At 49.2% G+C, this 20,939-nt stretch overlaps 1 protein-coding gene across 1 annotated transcript in view; it reads left to right on the top strand.

The window, feature by feature from the left end:
- Positions 1–19,066: 19,066 nt before the first annotated feature.
- Positions 19,067–20,939, top strand: part of NEO1 (neogenin 1) — a gene marked incomplete at its 5' end in the record, with an annotated part of 164,839 nt that continues 162,966 nt past the window's right edge. The window contains one exon of the mRNA XM_083871015.1: positions 19,067–19,181. Coding sequence (XP_083727141.1) covers positions 19,067–19,181 — 115 coding nt within the window. The remainder of the gene's footprint in view (positions 19,182–20,939) is intronic.

The following is a 20,939-nucleotide window of genomic DNA, read 5'->3' as shown; positions in this document are numbered from 1 at the left end:
TTGCTTCAAGCATTAATTTTGCCTGGGAAAGGAGAGTGTAATGTCAGGAGTGACACTTCCACACTGCTTAGATTGGGAGACAACCTGGGGGACTGGAGAGAGCCTGGACTATTGGGGAGGATGGGAATGAGTAAAAGCATCTCTTTGTTGTTTTGGGCCAAAATTCCCTGGAGCTCATGTAAGGCCCAGTTCCCTGAGAATGGCACTCAGCAGTTTTTGGACAGTCAGGCTGTCAGAAGGAATTCCTCTGAAATACACGTTGGATTTCTCTTTTTTGGGGACTTATTTCTCTTTTCTGCTTTGTGTCATATTCTCCTCACAGCTTTCCAGAGCAGAGTTACTCTTCCACTTGTTCCCTTTTGCCTCCTGCTGAGTCAATTCCTTTCTTTTCCAACATTATTTGTACTGTAGTCACTCCCAGAATCTGGGAAATCATCCTCAGAAGTCTCCCCATCTCCTGAGCTCACTGCCAACTCTCCCACTAAAGCTTTGAATTCTTTGTTATAAAGAAGAATAAAAGGCCAGCAAAGTGCATCTCGACACCCATTCAGGTGCCATTACCCCGTAATTCTTTAAAAACTCCGTGTGCATTTATAGTCACTGGGAAGTGCTGGAGTGGGAAGCTTCTGGACTAAATTGGTGTTAGCACATGAAAGAGAACCAGCCCTGCCTGGGGCAGCGGGCTCTGGGCTGGTTTGGTCACCGCCTCGCTCGGTGGGCTCGGGGCAATCATTCTCTGCCCGTGCCACTGCTGGCAGTGCCCAGCCCCAGCTGTGCCCCTTTGGATGAGGAGACACAGCCCAGCCCCACCCCTGGAGATGCAGCAGAGCCTGAGGTGAGCAGGGAACGCAAACAGGGATGAGAGGAATGCCCAGACAGCAGGGCAAGGTTCCCAGACACGCTGCCCTGTGAGCACGGCTGGAACCCCGGGTGCTGCAAGCTGTCTGTGTTCCCAGGCCTTGGCTCCTCTCTGCAGCGTTCACCACTTCCAAATACAGCGGTGAGGTGAACTGGCAGCTTCCCAGTTCCACTGGGAAACGGGGGGAAATCACTAAATTCACTTTGAAAACTCAAGCAGAGCCTGATCGGATCCTCCGTCCTGCCTGGAGCTGTGCCACCCCACTGCAGGTGAAAAGCTCCTTGCAGTTCTGAGCCATCCCGTCCCATCCCATCCCACTCCCCCCATGCTCCAGCCTGCTCTAATTTGCTAGCAGAGAAACCCATTTTCTCCCGTCTTCCCTTGTCTGAGGAGCTGCAGACACATCCCTTGGCTTTCCCTCCTCTCTGCAGGCTTTTCCAGAGCCCTTTCCTCCCGTTGTTTGTTCGTTCCCTGCACTCCATCCCATCTTTTGCCTCCCTCCCTGGTTTGATACAGCATCTCGCTGGTCCTGCCTCACACTTTGAGCAGGGGTATTAGATGGATTCCCCATAGAGTATAAATTGAATGGAGAGAAGTGGCTGGTTTCCCAGCAATAATTTATCTGATTAAAAAAATACTCCCCAAACTCCCCCTCCTCTGCTGGTCCTACGCCCCCTCCAAAAAGCAGCATTGGCACCAGGGCTGGTGTTTGAACTGTGTTATTCAAATTGCTGGAAGAGAGATTTACATGGGAAAATAACTGGCAAAGGATGGTTCTCGGGGGATTTTCCCGAGTGTCGGTGCTGAAATTTGGAACCTGAGTTGTTGTGTGGAGAAGGCAGAGAGTCAATAATTGTGAGTGAAGTACCTGTGTGGTTTGTACCTTTGCCCCCACGCACCACACGCCCTGCCCGGATGCACATACTCTCACGTGTCTGCCCACCACACACACTGCACTGAGGAGCCCAGCTCTGGTGCACAGCACGCTGCTCCTGCTGTTCCCTCTCTCCTCTCTTTTCTTCTCTTACCTCAGGCCTGATTCCAAATAAAAGAAGGAATCTGCCTCACAAAATGCATGCCACCTTGTTTGTTGCTTGCACGGGCTTCGTTCCTTCCAAATAATTTTCTTCTCCAACATTCCTGTTGTAATTGTGGGATGGAAAAGTCACCCCAAGGCTCCTCTGGGCGGGGGCCTGGGCAGTGGGTTTGGCTGGTGCCCGTTCCTGTGTGGGTGACAGGCAGGTATTTGCAGGTATTTACATCCCAGAGTGCTCCCAGAGCACCGGGATTTACAACAGGGGCTCCCTGGTGCTGTCAAGGGCAGCACTGCTACTGCCACCCCAGTGTCGGCAAACCATTCCAGGGGCCTGGCGTGGTCCCAGCTCCCCTGGCTGCTGGACATTCCTCTGCCTTCAGCTGCTTTCTGGCCACGGGGTGAAACGGGAATGGGCCTGGCAGGAGCTTTTCAGCCTCGGAGAACCCTCAAGCCAGTGGCCAGGGCTCAGGTTTCCTGCATTTTGACAGAAAGGCTGCTCAGATGAAACCTCTCTCTGCTCCTTCTGGAGGATTTACAGTGCCACAAGTCCTCATTTTTTCCAGATGTTTTACCTAATAAATCAAGGAGTCTCATCAGAGGATTGGGATCCAAAAGCTGTTACCATGACTTCAAAGGCACAGGCTGGAGTGAAAAGAAGCGGTGCAGACATTTTATACCACTCTGTATGCACTGATCATGAAAATACACTCTGCTCCCTGGATTTTTTTTCCTGTGGATACCAGAACTCCAACCATGATTAAATAAAATGGTGCTGTGCTGCTTCAGCCAACCATTGCTGAAAAAGATGGAGCTGCAGAGCCTCAGGCTGTAGGGCTGGCTGGAACCAGGATGGGGCTGGTCCTGAGAGGGGCTGAGCTCTGCCAGCCCCCATCCAAAATCCAGGACCATTAGCTCAGGGCTGAACTCACTCTATCTTTTCAGATCAATATTCAACTGCATATTTTCTCCCAGTGCTGGTTTAAGCAATTCCCACATAAAGGAATCAGATGTTCATCTTCTTCAGATGTTGGGAAAGAGAAAGATAAAAAGAGTTACATGGCTGTAAAATATGATTGTGACTATTCAGACCAGTTTGTTCCTTGATCAAGAATGTAACTTTTTTTTTCTTTTTTTTTTTAATGTAGTGAAGGCTTTCTTTTTACAGTGTCTACATGGTGTTATTTTCTTTCACTGTTCCATTTCTAAAGATAACTGTGTTTGGAGAAGCTGTTACGTGTTTCTATCACTCCATAGCACAGGGTGCTGCAGGAGAACAGAATGAAGAAAAGCAGCTGAAGAAAGGAGAGCTGATCCTATGGTGGGTGAGTAGCAGGCCCACAGGGTAGGCTTTTGGTTCCTCACTTTCCCAGAGCACTGGCCTGGCATCAGAGTTGCCTGAGCTCCTCACCTTCTGCCTTGTCTTCCCTTGGATCCTGTTGAATTTGGAATCACAGAATGGTTTGAGTTGGAAAAGATCTTACAGGTCATCCAGTTCCACCCCCTGCCATGGGCAGGGACATCTTCCACTGTCCCAGGGTGCTCCAAGTCCCATCTGACCCGGCCTTGGACACTGCCAGGGATGGGCAGGCACAGTTTTGTCTCCCCTCCCCACTCAGGGCTGCAGGGCTGAGGGGATGGGGCCAGGCAGGAACAGGCTCAGGGTTGTGGGAAGCCCCTTCAGCAGAGACTGAGGTGCCCAGGTTGAGTGTTCAGGTTCATGAGAGGTTTTGGGCTTCCTCCTTTACAGAGCTGCCCTGAAACACAGCCATGCAGAGAGGAGGCTCTCACAACCTCCTGGGGGTAGGTGATGTGAGCAGATACTTTGGCTTGTGCTGCCTCAGGATTCTGGGATGTAAATAAGTTGTCATTAACCACAGTGGGAACTGTAGCACTTGGAGTTCTGGGAAAATCCTGTGCCCCCCCCAGTAGGCACTGTAGTTATGTAAAACACACTTGGGACATGAATTCTCTCCAGGAGACTGTTTTTTATGTTTTATGTGGGAAGCAAGAGGGCATTTGGTTCTGCAAGATGTTTAACCAGATCTGAAAACCCCACCATGTCTGCACAAGGGTGAAGTTTAGGAAGAGGGGATGTCCCACTGCAGCCAGGTGGAAGGGAGCACCAGGTATAGATCCCCTGTGTTCTAATTGTATGTTCAGACTGAAAAATAGTCTCATCTAAATATTAATATTCAAATAACAGTCACCACAAATCCATTTGTTCCTGCCACAGACTTCAGAAAAATTGCTGCCTGTCTTCCCTCCCCCACGAGGCTGAATCCCAGCACCCCAGATTGTCGTGACTGCCTGGGATTGGTGACATCTCCACTGAAACGTGTTGGAGCATCAAAACAGAGTGGGAGAAGCACAGCCTGGCTCCGGGAGCCAAAAATAGGTACTATCACTTCTGAGCTGAAGCCTCCCTTCTCCTTCCCCAGCCAGCCCTGCCTCTCTGGCACGTGCAGCACATAATCGTGGTGTTCCCATGGGACCAAGGAAAAACCACACTCCTAAAGCAAGCAGGGCATTCAGTGGTGGCCAAGCTTTGGAGGCAGAGAATGTTAGGACATGGATCCTAAATTAGGGAACATCAGTGGTGATGGTTTGCAGATTTTCTATGGGGAATGGGTGTAGAAAGCAGCTCATCTCCTGCAGTGCCATGTGGAAAAGCATCACAGGTACACCATAAAATGGGGAGCTTGAGTTCCCTTCACTGGACATTGCTCAAATCCTTGTGATTGAAAGAGTGAGTGATGAATGTAGCACACTGGATTTCTCCCTGGATTTATTTTGTGACTGTGAATCTCAGTCATGCTTTTACCTGTTTTTTTTTTTAAGTCTGTCCACTGAAGTATTTGTCCACTTCTGCCAAACCTCAAAAACTCAATTTCATTCAAATAAAGAGATGATTTGGGAAAGGTGAAGTTTGATTCACAAAGATAAAGCTCTTTGAAGGTGTCTGCTCCTTTGGCAGTGACTGATTCAAAGGAGTTCCATTTCAGGATGTCTGTTCTGCTGCTCCCGAGGCCTCACAGAGCAGGAGGGATTGTGTGAGGCCATATAAATCAGGGGCTGTTCCAGGATGTCAAACACAACTGCGCCATGGGGTGCTAATGGTGAGCAGGTGAGGGAGGAGTCAGAGCAAGTCAGAACCAATGAAGAAAAGCCACAAAGCTCCTGTGTCTGGTTCCTGATGCTTCCTAAAAGTGCCGTGTCTGCACACTCCTGTTCTGTCCTGGGAAAAGCGCAGGCTGCTCCTCTGATCCATATCACATTTTCAAAGTGCTCCAGTAATTGGATGAGTAGGTTTGGTGGGAACATCTTTGGTTCTCAATTCTCCCATCAGGAAAGATCTAAATGAAGGTATGTGATCACATCTCCAGCCCAGGCTGCTTTCCCACGTCACTCCACTGGATTTGTGCTCGCCTGAGGCAGTGGTGACCAGGCCACTGGACACACAGCAAGGGCCCTGCTGGATTAAACTTCCACTGGAGTGGAGGAAGAAAACTCCCAATCTTTGTGCATGCAAATAGGAGTTTCCTCCTTTTCCAGCAGAATTTAAATCCCAAAGCTCTGACTCCAGTGAGTTCCTGAGTGCTGGAGTTAGAAGAAATCTTCGGGTGCAGCTTTTGGAGAAGGGGCCAATGCTTGTGCTTTCCCCCTTCCTCAATCCCATGAGCATTCCAGGTTTCCAGAGGTTCCAGCTGGCTCTTTCTACCCCCTGCTCATCACTCAGACTCAAGGCTGCCTGATGGACCCTGAGGTTTGTGGGCACAGAGCACAGGGGATGTCACGGGGGAACAGTTTTCTCTCCCACAATGATTATGTGATCTTCACAGCTTCTCAAATGCCTGTTAGCCCAGGAGAGAAGCTGAGCTCAAACCAGAATGAAGCTTTTAGCGCTTTAAAACAGGCCACAAGACTCCCTTTGTACAGAAGGAATTCAGGCTGGTGGAAGGTTTCAGGGAATGGCTGTAGATTGTGAGCCAGGATCGTGGATGACCACAAGTCTGTTGGACAGGCTGTGCCTCTGCACGTCCCTGTGAGCACATTCCACCTTGGTTTCTGCACTGGTTTTTGTTATTTCTCAATATTCCCACTAATATTTCATGTATTTATCTGTGTGTTATTTCAGCAGTGAAAGTGCTGACTCTGATGTCCTTCTGGGACATTGGCTTGGGACAACCCAACGGTTTTGTGTGGGCCTGCAAAAAAATGTTCTGCCCACTGGTCTCCAATCCCAAGAACATTCCTGTTTTCTCTGTATATCCTTATGCACAGAACTGGTGGAAAGATTACATTTGTATAGAGGAATAACCCTACAATAACAAATATTATTTATTTTCCAGGACCGCTGGGTCACTGGAATGATGGGATAGGAAAGACTGAAGTGCAGCTGGATAACTCCAGGTCCTGGCCAGGGGGGGTTGTGTCTCCCTTCAAATCAGGCCAAGCAGAACCTGCTCCTCCTCCTCATTCAAGGGGGTGTGTGAGGAAGTGGGAGCTGGGAGAAAGGGAGATGTTGGCTGGATCCCACGTTGTCCTCTGGAAGGTTTTAATGAACTTTAGCTTCCACATAGAAAGGCTCCTTCTGGAGCCAGGAGAGCTCCTCACTTGAGGAGTGAAATCAGGGTCAGCTGCAGCCCTCAAGCCTGAGATGTACCTTTCTCAAACATCTCACACCTCTCTGGACCCCAGGGTTAGATGGGATATTGGGAAGGAATTGTTCCCTGTGGGGAGGGTGGGCAGGCCCTGGCACAGGGTGCCCAGAGCAGCTGTGGCTGCCCCTGGATCCCTGGCAGTGCCCAAGGCAGGTGGACACTGGGGCTTGGAGCACCCTGGGATAGTGGAACGTGTCCCTGCCCATAGCAGGAATTGGAATGGGATGAGCTTTAATGTCCCTTCCAACCCAATGTACCTTCCACCCTGGCTCTTACAGAGGGATCACTAGTTTAGCAGTGACACTGGGAAACACCATGAAAGAATTGCTGCTCTCCACTGGAAAAGCAAGGGACATCCAAGCCTGCATCCAAGCAGAAATGAAATTAAATTTACACAAAATTTAGGCACCTTAATCCAAAATCATGATCCTGGAAAACCTACTCTTGGCTTTCCCTGCTGCAGCAGCTGCCTGGACAAGGCAGACTCTTAACCCTCAGTGTTGAACTTCTTCCTCTGCCACCTCAAGGCACTTCAGGGGGATGTCTTACCTTTCCTCCTGACAAGACTGACTGGTATTTCTCCCCAAAATACTTGGATGAAAATGGCCTCAGTCTGGTGGTGGAGGGCAGGAGCTGCTGCTGCTGGGCATGTGTCTCATGGTTGGAGCAGTCCAGTCCCCAAAGCAAGCTCACGTCTCCTTACCTGTTCTTGAAAAGGCCAAATTGACCCCGAGTACGCTGTCCAGCAAGTATCCCATATTCAAAGCCAGCCTTGGAACTCTTCCTAAAGCTCCTTTGAAGGCCCTTGTGCTGCACCTCTTGGGAACAAGGATTATTTTCATGACTTTTCAACATCTCCTGCCCAGGGGTTCGTGTGTTAACTCTGAGTGACATCATCACCTCGTTGCAGTTCAGGGCACCAGAGGGTCCCAAACCACACTGCAAACAGGGCAGGTGGCACGAGTGGAGCTGAGCAGTTTGGAGCTAAACCCTCTCAGTTATTAGGGAACTCACATCCTGGCAGCCAGAGCAGTAAAGACAGAGAGCTATCACTTCAGGGTGCTCAAAGCAGGGTGGGGAGAGCAAAACTACAACCAGCTAAGTCTGTAAGTCAAGACTAAACTGCCTCTAATTACAGCCAGGTGAAACACTCAAGAAGACAGTCTGCAAGTGCTTTACAAAAAGTGGAAAGCGAAAGCTTTCTGTACAAGCATTAATCTTGATGCCTCACTGGGGTCAGCTGGGAGTGCAAGGAGAGAATTCAGCACAGTCAGCACCAGGCTCTAAAGATCTATCTCCAGCTTTGCATTTCATTCTGTTTATCTGGGCTATTAATTAGCTCCTTTCAGTTTCCCTGGGAAGATCTGTGTGTTAGGGCTCCTGAACACTCATAAAGATCCGTCATTGATTGCTTGGGCAGCTAAATTGGGTCGACACTTCACTACTCAGAGGTGTCTTAACTTTGCATCCTTTTCTGCTGGAATAGGAATACTGGGGATGACTTCAATCTTCTTGTACACATTGCTTTCCTAATTTCATGCCTAGGTATGGCGTTTCCATTACAAAGGAGTTGTTGAGCTCTGTCTTGAGTTCAGCTCTGTCTTGTTGTTGAGTCAGTCTTTCAGTGGCTGATCAGAGCTTCTGGTCATGTGCTTGTGCTCTTTTCCCTCAGAACAAAGCATCCTCTACACAGATCCTGGGCTATCAAAGCCCCCGAAACAGTTCAAGTGCCAAACACAACCCCAACGGCAGCCTGAGAAATGATGTGTCCCAGTGGGGCTGTTGAATATGCACAAACGTATGGTCTGTTTTCCAACGTGCCTGTCAGAGCCCTGCTGCTGCCTCCAGCAGAGAAAAATATTTGTCATAGGCCATTTCCCCCCAAACTTTACTGCTTGCAGGAAATAGAAAGTGTTCTTTTCCAACATATTTATTTGTGTTTGACTGTAATCACAAAGGGTTGCGTTTTTCCCCTCTCTCTGGTGACCCAGCAGGGTCCACTGCTGTCAGTTCTGTCATTATCTCTCACAGAGCTGTGAACCTTCTCACCCTTTCCTCTGGTGTCAGCTGGACTCAGGTAAAAATTCCATATAGGAGATGAGCTTTTAGGTGGGTGTGCTCCTGTCAGATTTACTGAGCCCCCTGTGCAGGTTTCCCTGTTTTTTAAAATCCCCATTTTCTTGTTCAGGTATCTGGGGAAAGTGTTCTGATGTGAAAAAGGCTTTCCAACACAACTGCAAATGCTGCTAATTTTTCACATCAGTTCTTTTGCTGTCTGTGTTTCTTCATACATTGAACAAGGGATCCCTTTGGTCAGAGAGAAAATCCCCACTGTGGGAGCTGACATAGAGCAGTGCCACTGCTCAATCCCCAAAGTCTGCCTGAAGCTTTTTGTTGTGGTTAATTAGGTTCCTATAAGTTTGCAAGTTGGTGTCCAACTTGAATATCCACTTTTCTCTGTGGTTTGGACCCTCCTGCTGCAGGGTCACCCCACCCACCCCGGGTCCAGGAACTCCAAACAGGGATTTTGTCCACGACCCAGGCTGTGTTGGCATTCTTACATTCTTGATCAGAGAGTCCCAGAAGTGTTTAGGTTAGAAAGGATCTTAAAGACCACCTTGTTCCACCTCCTGCCATATGCAGGAACACTTTCCACTAGCATCCAACCTGGTCTTGGACACTTTCAGGGATGGGGCAGCCAGAGCTGCTGTGAGCAACCTGTGCCAGGGCTTCAGCAGCAAACACAGCAAAGAATTTCCTCCCAACATCCCATGTAAACCACCCTTCTTATGGTGTCAATTTTAGGGGAAGTGCAAGACATCCTTCTTACCTTAGTCACTTCTAATGGGACAGGCATCATTCACCTGTCTCAACTGGGAATTATGTGTCAGAGCCACCTGTAGCCGGGAACAAGACCAAGCTCTTCCTCTTCCTGGTGTGGAAACTGCTCAGAGCGAGGTACCTGCCCTTGTGTCTGAATTCCCACTGCTCCCTTCCCACAGCAGGAGCCTGTGCACAGCAGGTGCTTCTTCAGGAGCCTTCTGGAGGCACCACACCCCAGGAACTGCTGCGTTTGCCTGAAATTGGATGCAGAATTTCTAAAAAGAAGAAAAAAGAGAGAGTAAGAGAACAGGAGTTGTTTTGAGTTTTTTCTTCCTGATATCCTTCACTGGTACTTTTTTACAGCTTTCTTTTTAAACTGAGCATAATTCGTGATCTGTGCTCTTTATAAAAAACCCACACATTAACAGCAGTAGTAGCAGTAAACATAGAAACAAATGTCAGTCATACTATTCCTTGTGGTTGCCTGTGCTGCCTTCTCCAAAGGCAGTGGTTCCCAGAATGTCCTGGCAGCCTCAGGAGGGGTGGATATCACGATGACACCCCAGAAGGAGCAGCTGAGTGCTACTGATTACTGAAGGTCAGCAGGGAAATGCTGGACTCCCATCTGAAAACACAAACCCAACAGATCAGGGACTGAGAAGCAGCATGAAAGAGGGGTCAGAGGCAGATTGCAGCCCTTGGGGACTGGGAAAACAGGAGATTTGTGAGAAAGCTTTTCTCCCTCTGTCAAATCTCTGTTATTTGTTACCTGCCTCAGACGGCTCACGGCTGAAAAATACCATCGCTTTGCTTCGTGGAATCTAAATGTCCACATGATACAGACATAAACCTCAATTTCTTCTCAGCCCTCACCAAAGGTTTTTGGTCACGGAAGGAGAGTCTTTTTGAGAAATTGATTTTTGTTGAATGCCTACACTTCTGTGCTTTCAGAAACGAAGGACACTTCTGATAACAACTTCTGATAGCCTGAACATTTTTCTCTACAAATTCCTCCCTTTTAGCTATGTAAGTTTGTTCCAAGCATCTGAATTCTCTCCAGTTTTTGGCAGAGATGCTTTTTAGCTGAACTCCTCTGGGAATGTGAAGGCATCTTGCTTGTGCACAAAATGTCCATTGCCTGTATAGCATAAGAGAATTTTCCTCCCAGATTCTCTTGCCAGCATGCGCCTTCCACTATGGGAGGAGGAAATGCATTTTAAGTTTTGCTCCTTCTAAGAGCATCCTTTAAGAAATGTATATTAGTGCAGAGGGAAGCAGGTGGAGCAACATCCTGGGGGACATTTACAGTGTGGTGGTTTCTGGTCCCAAGGAACCTGGATCAGCACCTTCACCTCTTCTTGGGGCAGTGGTGTTCAAACCCCACCGATCCCTGTTGGAGTCAACTCCCCACCTTTGGTTTCCTGCTCTCCCTCTGCCTCGTTCAGTGCCTCACTTGGACACAGAGTCCCATTCTGACCTCTCTGAGACACATGTCATATTTCCCAGGATCAATAACTTCCGATGCAGTTGCAGGAATAGCGGGCAGTCGATAAGTCCCGTCAGGTTCCGTTAGGAGGAGAAGTGGAGCAGTGGAAGGATGAATTCCTTAAGGAACTGCTATCCAGGCAGATTTGTTGTTTCAAGTTGTCTGACTTCAGGGCTCAGCCAGGGGCTGCAGCCTGTAGCACTCATGTAATTTGATTTTAAAGCTGCCACTCAGATGCTGAGGGAATAACACCAGTGGTAGAACCCCTGTGTGACAGCAGACCAGCAATCCTGACATGCCAATGCTCTGTCAGGGAGATCCGAGGGCTCACGGCTCCATCACCCATGGTCCACATCCCATCAGAGCCCCTGATTTGCTCTTCTGGCTTTGATCACCTGGGAGGAGCATGGAAAGGTGGGAGAACCTGGTATTTTTGCAGAAGTGTTGCCCCGAGGGGATGTTTAAACAAAAGTGAAATGAATGTCTGTGAGAAGTGTCAGATTGGAGCTTGAGGAGTCAGACTTCACCTGTCTGAAGGCTGCCCATATTTTTGCTGCCAGAGCTCTCAGTGCAGCACCATTCCTTGGTATAAAGTGTGTTCTTTGCTTTTTAAACTGTCCTCACGCCCCTGTATTGCTCAATCCTGCAGCTGAGAAGGAGTCAGACTGTGCTGATGGGGGTAAGAGGTTCCACTGGTAACACTAGGAAGGAATGTTGGCTAATTTACCCTGGTTTTAGAGATGCTTAAGAATTGCAAGAGGTTAGAATGATTTAAAAATAAAATTTATGCAGAACGAGTCAGGGCATAACTCTGCTTTTAAAAGAGGAACTGCTGGGAACAGAAGCTTTTTTCTCTCTTGGCACACCAGGGCTGTGCCCCTGCTGTTGCTCTCTGGGAGGAGACCTCCATGCTCTCCTCTGACAGCTACATCACCAAGGTCTTGTCCAGGCTTCTGCAGCATTCCCAGGGGCTGCAGCACAACCTTTGCTGGCAGGAAGGTGATTTGGGATGCACCATGATCAGAGTACACAGATCCTGTGGGAAAAGAAATCCCCCAGGGCTTTCAGGCATCCTTCTGTGGCACACTATGAGCTTGGAGAATGGAATGAGCTATGAGCTTGTGGAATGGAAGCCCTTTGTAAGCCAGGTCTTGTTCTGAAAAGTTTAATTTTACAACTGTTCGAGCTTGTCCCTTTGTCAGACAATGTGGTAAAAATTAAGAAGTCCAATATTTCCTCCATGAAAAATCCATTATATTTATAGGAAATTCCTTCATAGCATTTGAAAGGGTGATGAGGTTTTGTCTGAGCATGCCTATTGGAGGAAGCAAAGCCAAAACTATGACTGTAAAGGGCTGTCTGAGAGTGCAAGAACAAGATTATTACAGAAAACAGGATTCTGTCCCTGTCCCAACCTATTGTCCAATGTCTTTATTCCTCCCTGTTTCTGGGGCTCATTGTCCCTGTCTTCACTACATCATAGCAATGACTGGTTTTGAACTGTTGAATTAGTGAACTGAGGTAATTTTGTTCGTATTTTCTCTTCCATCACAAGGCACTAATAACAGCACTCTGTGCCTCCAGTTCCTGCCAATTAAAGCAGAGTGACACCACAGCCACTATGTCCAAGCAATGATCCTGGAATCATTGCTTCTGTATGTTCATTTCTAAACACCTAAAGTCACAGTCTGAGATACAGACCAAAAGCAAGGACACTTGTGGGAGTTGTAGGTGTTGACAAGTCTATCTGGCCTCAAGTTTTATGTGTGGACTTGCTCATCTAACTCTGGCTGATCTGTTTGTATCTCTCACAGATAATGTGGCCTTTTTTTTTCCATTTCCAGGAGTCCCCCAACACATCTGATTCCAGCCATATGGCCCAACACCTCAGCTGACCCTTTCAGGCAACACACAGGAAGGGCTGGGCGGTGCTGCTGTTGGTTCCTGCCATGGGCAGAGGTGAGGTTTGTGAGGTGTGCTGGGATCCCCAGGAGCAATGGGCTGTGTTTTCCAGGCATCCTCTGCTATTGGTCTAAGGTTATTTCTTTGATTTCCCAAGCCCAGAGGCAAATGACTGTTTCTGTGTGCTAAGCATCAATTTTTTTTCCTTTTGTTGTTATCCTTTCTCCTCTCCACAGCTTTCCTCTCACTTTGAGTTCTCTCAGACCACTGCAATCTCACTTCTCCTGGCACAGCAGACAGAGCAGAAGCATTGGGACTTAGGAGATGTGAAAGGTGGACCTGCTGGCTCTACCTCCAACACCTCTCCATGGTTCTGCTTTCTGACTTCCTGTCAGGATAATCTGGACTAAAACCCCTCCATGCCTTTCCTGTGTGATCCTACGGTGTCTAACACAACCTCAGGTAAGACCTTTAGGCACTCCCATTATATGAATGAGAACAAGATTGTTGGTGTCAGTAATTAACATTCTTGTGGGATTGTTGGAAATGCTTTGGGATAAACACCACCTGGAATGCTTGCCTGGCTTATGCGGTTTTTAAGATGCAGAGGAGACTGATCCTGTTTGCACGAGAGGGCATGGACCATCTGTCTCCACTCTTACTGCATGTGCAGAGGCTTTCAGTCCAAAGAGGAGTTGCTGTAGCTCAGGGAGAAGTGGGACACTGGAAAAGTGAGGGCACAAGCAGTCGGGAAGAAGAATGGAGCCTCAGTGGTCAGTGTGTCCCCAGTAATAATCTCATCTGAGAACAGGGACTAATGACAACCACCAAAACAGGAAAATACAGTCCCTGAGAATGCTGTGACATGGTGTCATCCTGTGACAGGCTTCCAGAGATGAAATCTCACTCTACTGACGTGGATGGCAAAAATCCCACTGACTGCAATAACATCAGGCTTTCCCCTTGGGGGTACCTGCATTTCTTTCCTTATGGATACCCAGAGACCCATATCCCACATCATTATGCACTTCCTGATAACAAATGCATTACCCTTTTCTTTTAAATTGTGGATTGGATTCCAGTAAACCCTGCATTTTGGATTCTAGGTTACCTCCATCTACCTCTGAAAACCCTAAATAAACAAACATTGGATTAGACCTCAGCAGCTCCCTTGCTCAGCAAGAGAAGCCTTTAAAAGTGTTTTACACCAACTGCCCTGCTTGTGTTTCAGACTCTGTCAGTCTGGGACTCCAGGGGCTCCACCTTTCTCTCAGCCATCCCAGGGAATTCACCTCAGTGATTGGAAGGTCTGCCTCCATTTAAGACTCTCCCTGATTCCAGCAAGGAGCTGGAACTGCTGTTGACCTCAGGAATGACAGAAGAATATGCTGGGGTTGAAGGGTTTCTGGCATATGACCTACTAACCTAGAATTTGCTTGGCAAAGTCCAGAGGATGACTTTTAACCTCAGAGCCGTTTACAAAACCACATCTGTGACCAATAAATGTGAAAAATAAATGAAAAAAAAAAATCTAGCCCCTATTGGAGGATGAAAGACAGCACAGCTTGCTGGGCACTGGTGCTGGAATCAGGATGGAGATTGAGAATAATCGGGCATGTTTGTCAGAAGTTGTCCATGGATGGAGCCGATGCCTCACACAAGGGAGGCAGCACAGCAGGTTAAACTGAAGGTGTCTCGTAGCTCTAAGTCTTAAACTTAACGAGCCACATCTTTATTTGTGCTGCAGCCCTTTCTTATCCCAAACTGCCTTTACCAGCTGCCAGAGGATGCCCGGGAAGGGAAAATTCTCTGGATAACAATAAATTGGTGTAACGATTCAGTGTCACCTCGCATCCCGCTAAGCAATAGAGAAATCACGATGAGGAAAATAGGCACGACCAGAGTGGCACTGAACAGTGCAATCCTAATTCCATCACCCTTCTTGTGGGCGACAGATAACCCAGTGCAATTTACAGCCGCTCTGAAGCGGCTCCAAGTCTCAGCAGGAGTCGGGAAAGCTCAGCGTAGCCTCGGGACCGAGGAGTCAGAAAGATCAGGGGAGTTGTTGTTCCATAACCTTGCCTCTGCACCAAAACCAGGGGGCTGCTTTGGAATGGGAAGCACTCCAAGCAAAACACAAAATTTTAATCACCGAAATGAAGGTCCTCCTCTGGATCCCTCTCTGGAGAATAGCCTGTCTCTGACAGTCGTGCACAGACTCCCAAAGAAGGCAAATTTTGGATTTAAATCTCTGCGTCAGTGTGTGAATGACAGCGTTAAATCTTGGCTGTAAGGCTGAGATATCTCCAAGAGGAGAAAAACACTTTTTCCACTTAAGTGGCTGAGGTAGAGGAGGTAAATATATTGTCTCTCACTATTAAAGGGCGAGGAAATCCTTTAAACATGTGTATCACACCTTTGCACCTAACAGTGGAGGTTTTTTTAAAATTCAAGAGTCTAAAAGTTTAGAAATACCAACATTAAGGTGGCCTGTGCAACTGTAATTTGTCCTTTCCATGCATTTGCATTATGATACAGTATTTAATTGTAATTAGATCACACGCTGTTCTTTCAACAGGTTCCTGGCCTCACTCATTGTACAAAATAGACTGTGCTCACTAAGTAATAATTTTATTTTCTCCTCGCTGTTCACTGTGTGACCCGTGCTTTATTTACAGCAGACTATTCAAATATTGTTCTGAAGACAGATTTATTCATTTCCTCCTGAGCTTTTCCATGGGACTCATCACTATGGTATCCAAGTGCTTCACAAGCTCTAATTCATTTTCTCAGCACTGGAGCGAGAACAGGTGTTGCCCTTATTTTACAGACGAGGAACTCGGATGTACAGACAGAATAGTAAAAAATATCTTTTCATTTCAGAGATCCAATTAGAAATACTCAATGGCCTGATTTTGTCAGAAAATAGAACACGGCCAAGCATCTAATTGAGTCAGAAGTTGTGTAAGTTCTCAGTTATTGCAGATTTATCTGCAAGAGCTCTTCACTTCTGCAAGTCAGGCTTCAAAATGTCAGCCCAGGCGCCTGGGTAGTGCTGACTGTACAATTAGTGCAGTGCTGGGCAGGCTTTGTTTGGGTCTATGCTTTGCATCCCCAGATTCCAGAGGCTAAAAATCCTTTCTGGGAGCAGCAGTCACCTGTCCCACCCACAGCGCTGTCCTTGCTCACCCCGCAGTCCCTCACGAGGTGCATAAAATACGTACATCTGATTTTTACAGGAAATGAGGTGGAAGTGGTTGAGGTGCTTGCCTGGGTTCCCTGACCTTGGTTCAGTGTCTGAGCCTGGCTTATCCTTCTGCACTGGCTGCCTTTATCCTGGTGTTTGATAACTGGGGAGTGTGGTACTGTGCAGCCTGAGCACTGTTGCCTTATTGAATATGTACTTCTTTCCCACATAGAGATAACCCCAGCAATGTAATCCTGGGTTGACATGGATGCAGGCCATCAGCAATGTGGAAATTTCCCTCTCTGAGGGATGCCATGGTTGGCACAAGTTCCAGCACTCCACAGGGGTGAGGTACATTCTCAGTGTATTTCAGGTACCTGCTGACTGGTTTCCAGGTGGTCTTCATTCCCCTTCCTAAATCCTCACCCTTCTGCTCTGCCTCCCTCCCCCAGTTTCTGTCATTCCTGTTACTACATCACTGTCTCTAGTGAATTCCCTCTTCCCATAGGCCCTGTGGCATCCCACCCAGCCCTGGGGTCCTCCTCCCTTGCCCCACTCCAGCTCTTCCATCTGATTCCCTTTGCCCAGCAAACTCTTCCTCAGCCCTTGACCAGACCAGAGGGACAGCTCCCATTCCTCCTGCACGTCCTCCTCCCAGCAACTTCTTCCATTCCCACTCTGGTTCAAAGTCTTCTCCCAGCAGCCTGGCTTCCAGACTCCTTCTCATGAGCTTTGCTTTATCCCTCCCTCCAGGCAGACCTGTTTTTCCTTCTGGCTCCTCATTCCCTTCCACCATCCTGGAGAACCTGTCTCTCTCCAGAGTCTCTGTGCCTGCCAAAGTTACCTGTCCCAGACCCAGTTCCTGTCCCCACTGTGTTTTTCAAGGAGCTTCCTGCTCTATGTTTCCCAAGAGGACTGGAAGGACAGGTTTGCCCTTCCTACCTGCAGACATGGCATGGCCCAGAGCAGACACGAACTGGAGCTGCAGGTCCAGCTCTGATCCCACAGCCCTGGGCTGTGATGAGGACAGAGCTGCTGGGGAGTGGAAGCGCCAGGAAGCCCCTGCCGAGAGCCAGCAGGACTTTCAGGAGGGTTTTCATAGTAAGGTTTGAGGGAACACCTCTGACAAAGTGACTACTCTCATTTTCAGACTAGAAAATCCCTGACAGAAGGAACAGAAGGAGAAATGTTTATAATTTAACCCAAGGTATGAGCTTCAGAAGCTTCAATTTCAGCACAGTGGTTAGTCTGGCCCTATTAAACGCGACTGAGGGCAGGATTTTATGATGGGAATTGCTAACCAGCTTTAATAGGAGTTACACTACCAGTCCTGCCTTTTAATCACCGCTTCCATTTTCAGGATAAATTGCAGCTGGTTGCTGGTAATCCTTGTGGCATATCAGATAGCAGCGTAACTCGGCAAGGGCAAGCTGGAGAAACCCAAACATCCTTCTGAGGAGGTAATTATTCCATTGTGAAAATGCCCCGGGATATTTTTAGTGGCCAAACCCCCTGTTTCCTGACAGAAACATAAAATAATGAAGCAAGCTTCACAAGGAGGGACGCCTCAGACACCTGTATTAGCTGGTGCTTTGCAGTCACGTCAGCGTTTAATTCCCGTGCGCATCCCCGCACGGCAAACCCACACCTGCGTTTGGGGCACTGTGTGCTCCGCCAGCCTCTGCCTCCAGAAAACCCTCCCATAAACAAATCTGCAAATCCCGCTGGATCAAGAAGAATTTCACGGGAATATAGAGCTGCCTGCAACAAGAGGGACACCCTTGCCACACACACCCCGAGGTTATCAAGGGAAACTTTCCTTCACAGGAGTGTCACAACTGGCGTAAAAGCCTATTTTTTTTTTTTTTTGGAACAAATTATTTAAAAGTCGTTTTAAAGTGTTTTGCAACGTTTTGCAGGGGGTGTACCTTGTCTCACCTGCCCCAGGGGTCTGGTTCTCTCCTGGTCCCCTCCAGTCCTGGTCCCATGTAATTTATGTCCTGAAAGAGACGATTCAATTAGTCAACAATAAAATGAGCAAGGACACCGTGTGCGCTGTAAAAATACAATTTAGTGGGTAACAAGCTGAGATGGAAAAAATATCAGGGTACACTCCATACGATTAATGAAGGAGGAATGTATATTTATAGCTTTTATTGTGTCCTTTGTAAGGAGACTGGATCCGGCAGTAGGGCTGGAACGGGCTGGTAACGATGCGGCATTCCAGGGATTTGGATTTGAATGGCAAATGCCGTATAAAACTAATTACCCCCAGGAGGAGGAAAATACATTGCATTTGCCTTTTCGGAACATGTCTGGCCTTTTCTTCACGTTATTTATCTTTGGGAAGGCTGTTTACTGAGAGAGGCGACATCCCGAACAGAACAGCAGAGTTGCTCCCCAAAAAAACAAGTTTCCGCAAGTTATTTTTCTATGTTTAGTTCGATTTCGGGTTTCTTGGCGGCTCCGGATTGCTGTTTCCCAGCACTATGGCAGAGCAGGGCTCCCTCTTCCCACACCCTCCGGCTCGCCACATAGCGGGGATACCCGGATTGGTGCCGAATCGTGTGCCTTTCCGTGTTTTTACGCGTGGAAAACGCGCAGGTCCCACACCCGCATTGGGCTGGTCCTGGGGAGAGGAAAACACGGATTTATTGCGTTAAACCCCGCGAACTTTCCGCCCCGCACGCCTGAGGAGAAGGAGGGGAGAGCCCAGCGCCCCTCAGGGGAGGGCGGCGGCCCCGCCCCCCCGCGCGCACGCGCGCAGGCGCGGTGGCGCGCGCGGGCGGGGGGGGGGGCGGGCGCGCGCACACCTGGCGCGGGGGTCGGGGGCGGGAGGGGAGGGGCGCGCGCATGCGCGGGGCGGGGGCGGGCGGGAGGCGGCGCGCGCCCCGCGGGGTCCGTGCGAGGGAGGGACGGAGCGAGCGAGCGGCGGAGCCCGGCCCGCCATGGAGTGAGGGAGGGAGCGCGGCCGCTCCGCCCGCCCGCCCGCCGCTCTCCCTTCGCCGCCCCCGCGCAGCCAGCCCGGTAGGGAAGGAAGGCAGGAGGAGCCCCCCCGGGGGAGGGGCTGGCGCTGGGTGCAGCCCGGCTGCCGGGCGCGGGGAGTGGAGCGATGGCGGCGCGGAGAGCCCGGCGGCTCCTCGGCTCCCTGTGCATCGCCCTTCTCTTCGCGCAGCCCGCACCGACCGGCGCCGCGGCGCGGAGCGGCTCCCGGAGCCTCCTGACGGGTAAGAGCGCGGGGAGTCCCCGCAGGCGGCGGCGCGGGGCCGGGGGGCGCGGAGGGGTCCCGGGGGCGGCGGGCCCGGGGCAGGGCCGGCGGTGCCGAGGGGCCCAGCCCGCTCCGCTCCCCCCGCGTGGGCACCAGCAGGGGCCACTGCGAGCCTCGGGGAGCGGCGGTGCCTCCCCGCCAACAGGGGACACCTGGAGCCCCGTCTGGGGGAGCCCTGAACGCTTCACCCACCTGCGCTCCGCTCGCTGCCACCCGGAGCGGAGCCGGGCACACCTGAGGGCAGCCGGGCACACCTGAGGGCAGCCGCCTTGCCGGTCACTAACGAGGGGACGGGGCACACCTGAGGACATCGGGCTTGCCGGGCACTAACGAGAGGAGCCGGGCACGGCGGGCTCCGCTCCGGTTCGGGAGGGGCGCTGGAAGCCGCACGGGCTCGGTACCGGCACCTGTGGAGAGAGGAGAACTTGCCTGGGAACTGCCGCAGTAGCCCAGAAATGAGCGGTCTGGCAGCGTTTCAGCCGCGGTGGTTCTCACACCTTTTACCATTGTTGTCTTTAATGGTCTGTGATTGAATCCCGGTTCTTTATAGGCTACGGAAAGCGTAATCTCGCCCAGGTGAGGCAGGAGAAGGCTCTCTCAAAAGCCCTCGCATGAGACCATTAATACCACAGAAGCCTCCTTAGCTTTGCAGCGATGTTATCTGCTCGTTATGCCAAATACTGGCTTTCAAAAGTAACTTCTTTATTTCCTTCTTGCCGGCAATAAGCTAGTAGGAAGCTTGAAAGAAAATCTGGTCTTGAATGCTGAGTGCTGGGTTTAAAAAAAAATAAATCCCTGTAGGTTGATTGAATCCTGATATTTTAAGAGAGAGCTCTTCGGAAGTGGAATATGGAAAAAACCGCTGGTCGAGCGAGTGTTTTTTAGCAACTTGTTAGCAATTTGGGAAAGTGAGAATGGTTAAATTCTGACATTGAATGGTGTGATTGTTCTGTTTTGAATGGCATTAGGTGGTTCTCATCTTGGACACCACTGATGGAGCCATGTGTGCTGACTCCTGTTGACAGGGAATATTTTTATTTATTCTCTTACACGGTACAAGCTTTGCAGATTCCAGGGCTGAAGCAGATTTTTTTTTTCTTTTGAAAAATACTGCAGTTTGACTCAAAAATCTGCAGAGCATGTGTGACAGATAAGTTACTTTGTAATGTGTAAAATCTTGCCACGTGGTGATTCTTTTCTGATATTCCTGCTCTCCTGACAGCTCAGTGGTCTTATGGTTGTGTGAGTAGCTCTTTGCTAGTTTAAAATAATCCTTTATGGTTTGAGGAAATCAAATTAGTAGGTGAAATTCTCTCTGTTGGAGCCAAGTATGTGAGTCCGCAGAGGGGGAGTGATGTGCTGAGATGATATGGAATAAAACCTTCATTGGGGCTGTTTATTGGAGCAGGAATTTAGGAGTATCATTGTGGAAATCTTGGAAGTTCTGATGAGCTCCTCCTCTCCTCTCCTCTGTGTCTATTGTGGAAGGTGCCTCTGTGCTGTGTCCATGGATGCTGTGCTTGGGATCATCCCTGGGGAGGCCAGGAGCTTTCCCTGTCTGAGGGTGTTTGTACCAGTTCCTTAGAGAAAAGCTCTCTTAGTTCTTTGTCTCAATAAAGAGGAGACGCTTCATGTGTAGTGGATGAACTTCATTTTAATTCATGCTATTTCCCATCCAATTGCTATGAGTTTTTCTTAAATACAGGATGTTCCACAT

Source organism: Zosterops lateralis, assembly GCF_965231275.1.
Source record: "Zosterops lateralis genome assembly, chromosome: 13".
Classification (NCBI taxonomy): Eukaryota; Metazoa; Chordata; class Aves; order Passeriformes; family Zosteropidae; genus Zosterops; species Zosterops lateralis.
This window is presented reverse-complemented; position numbering and strand designations above follow the sequence as displayed.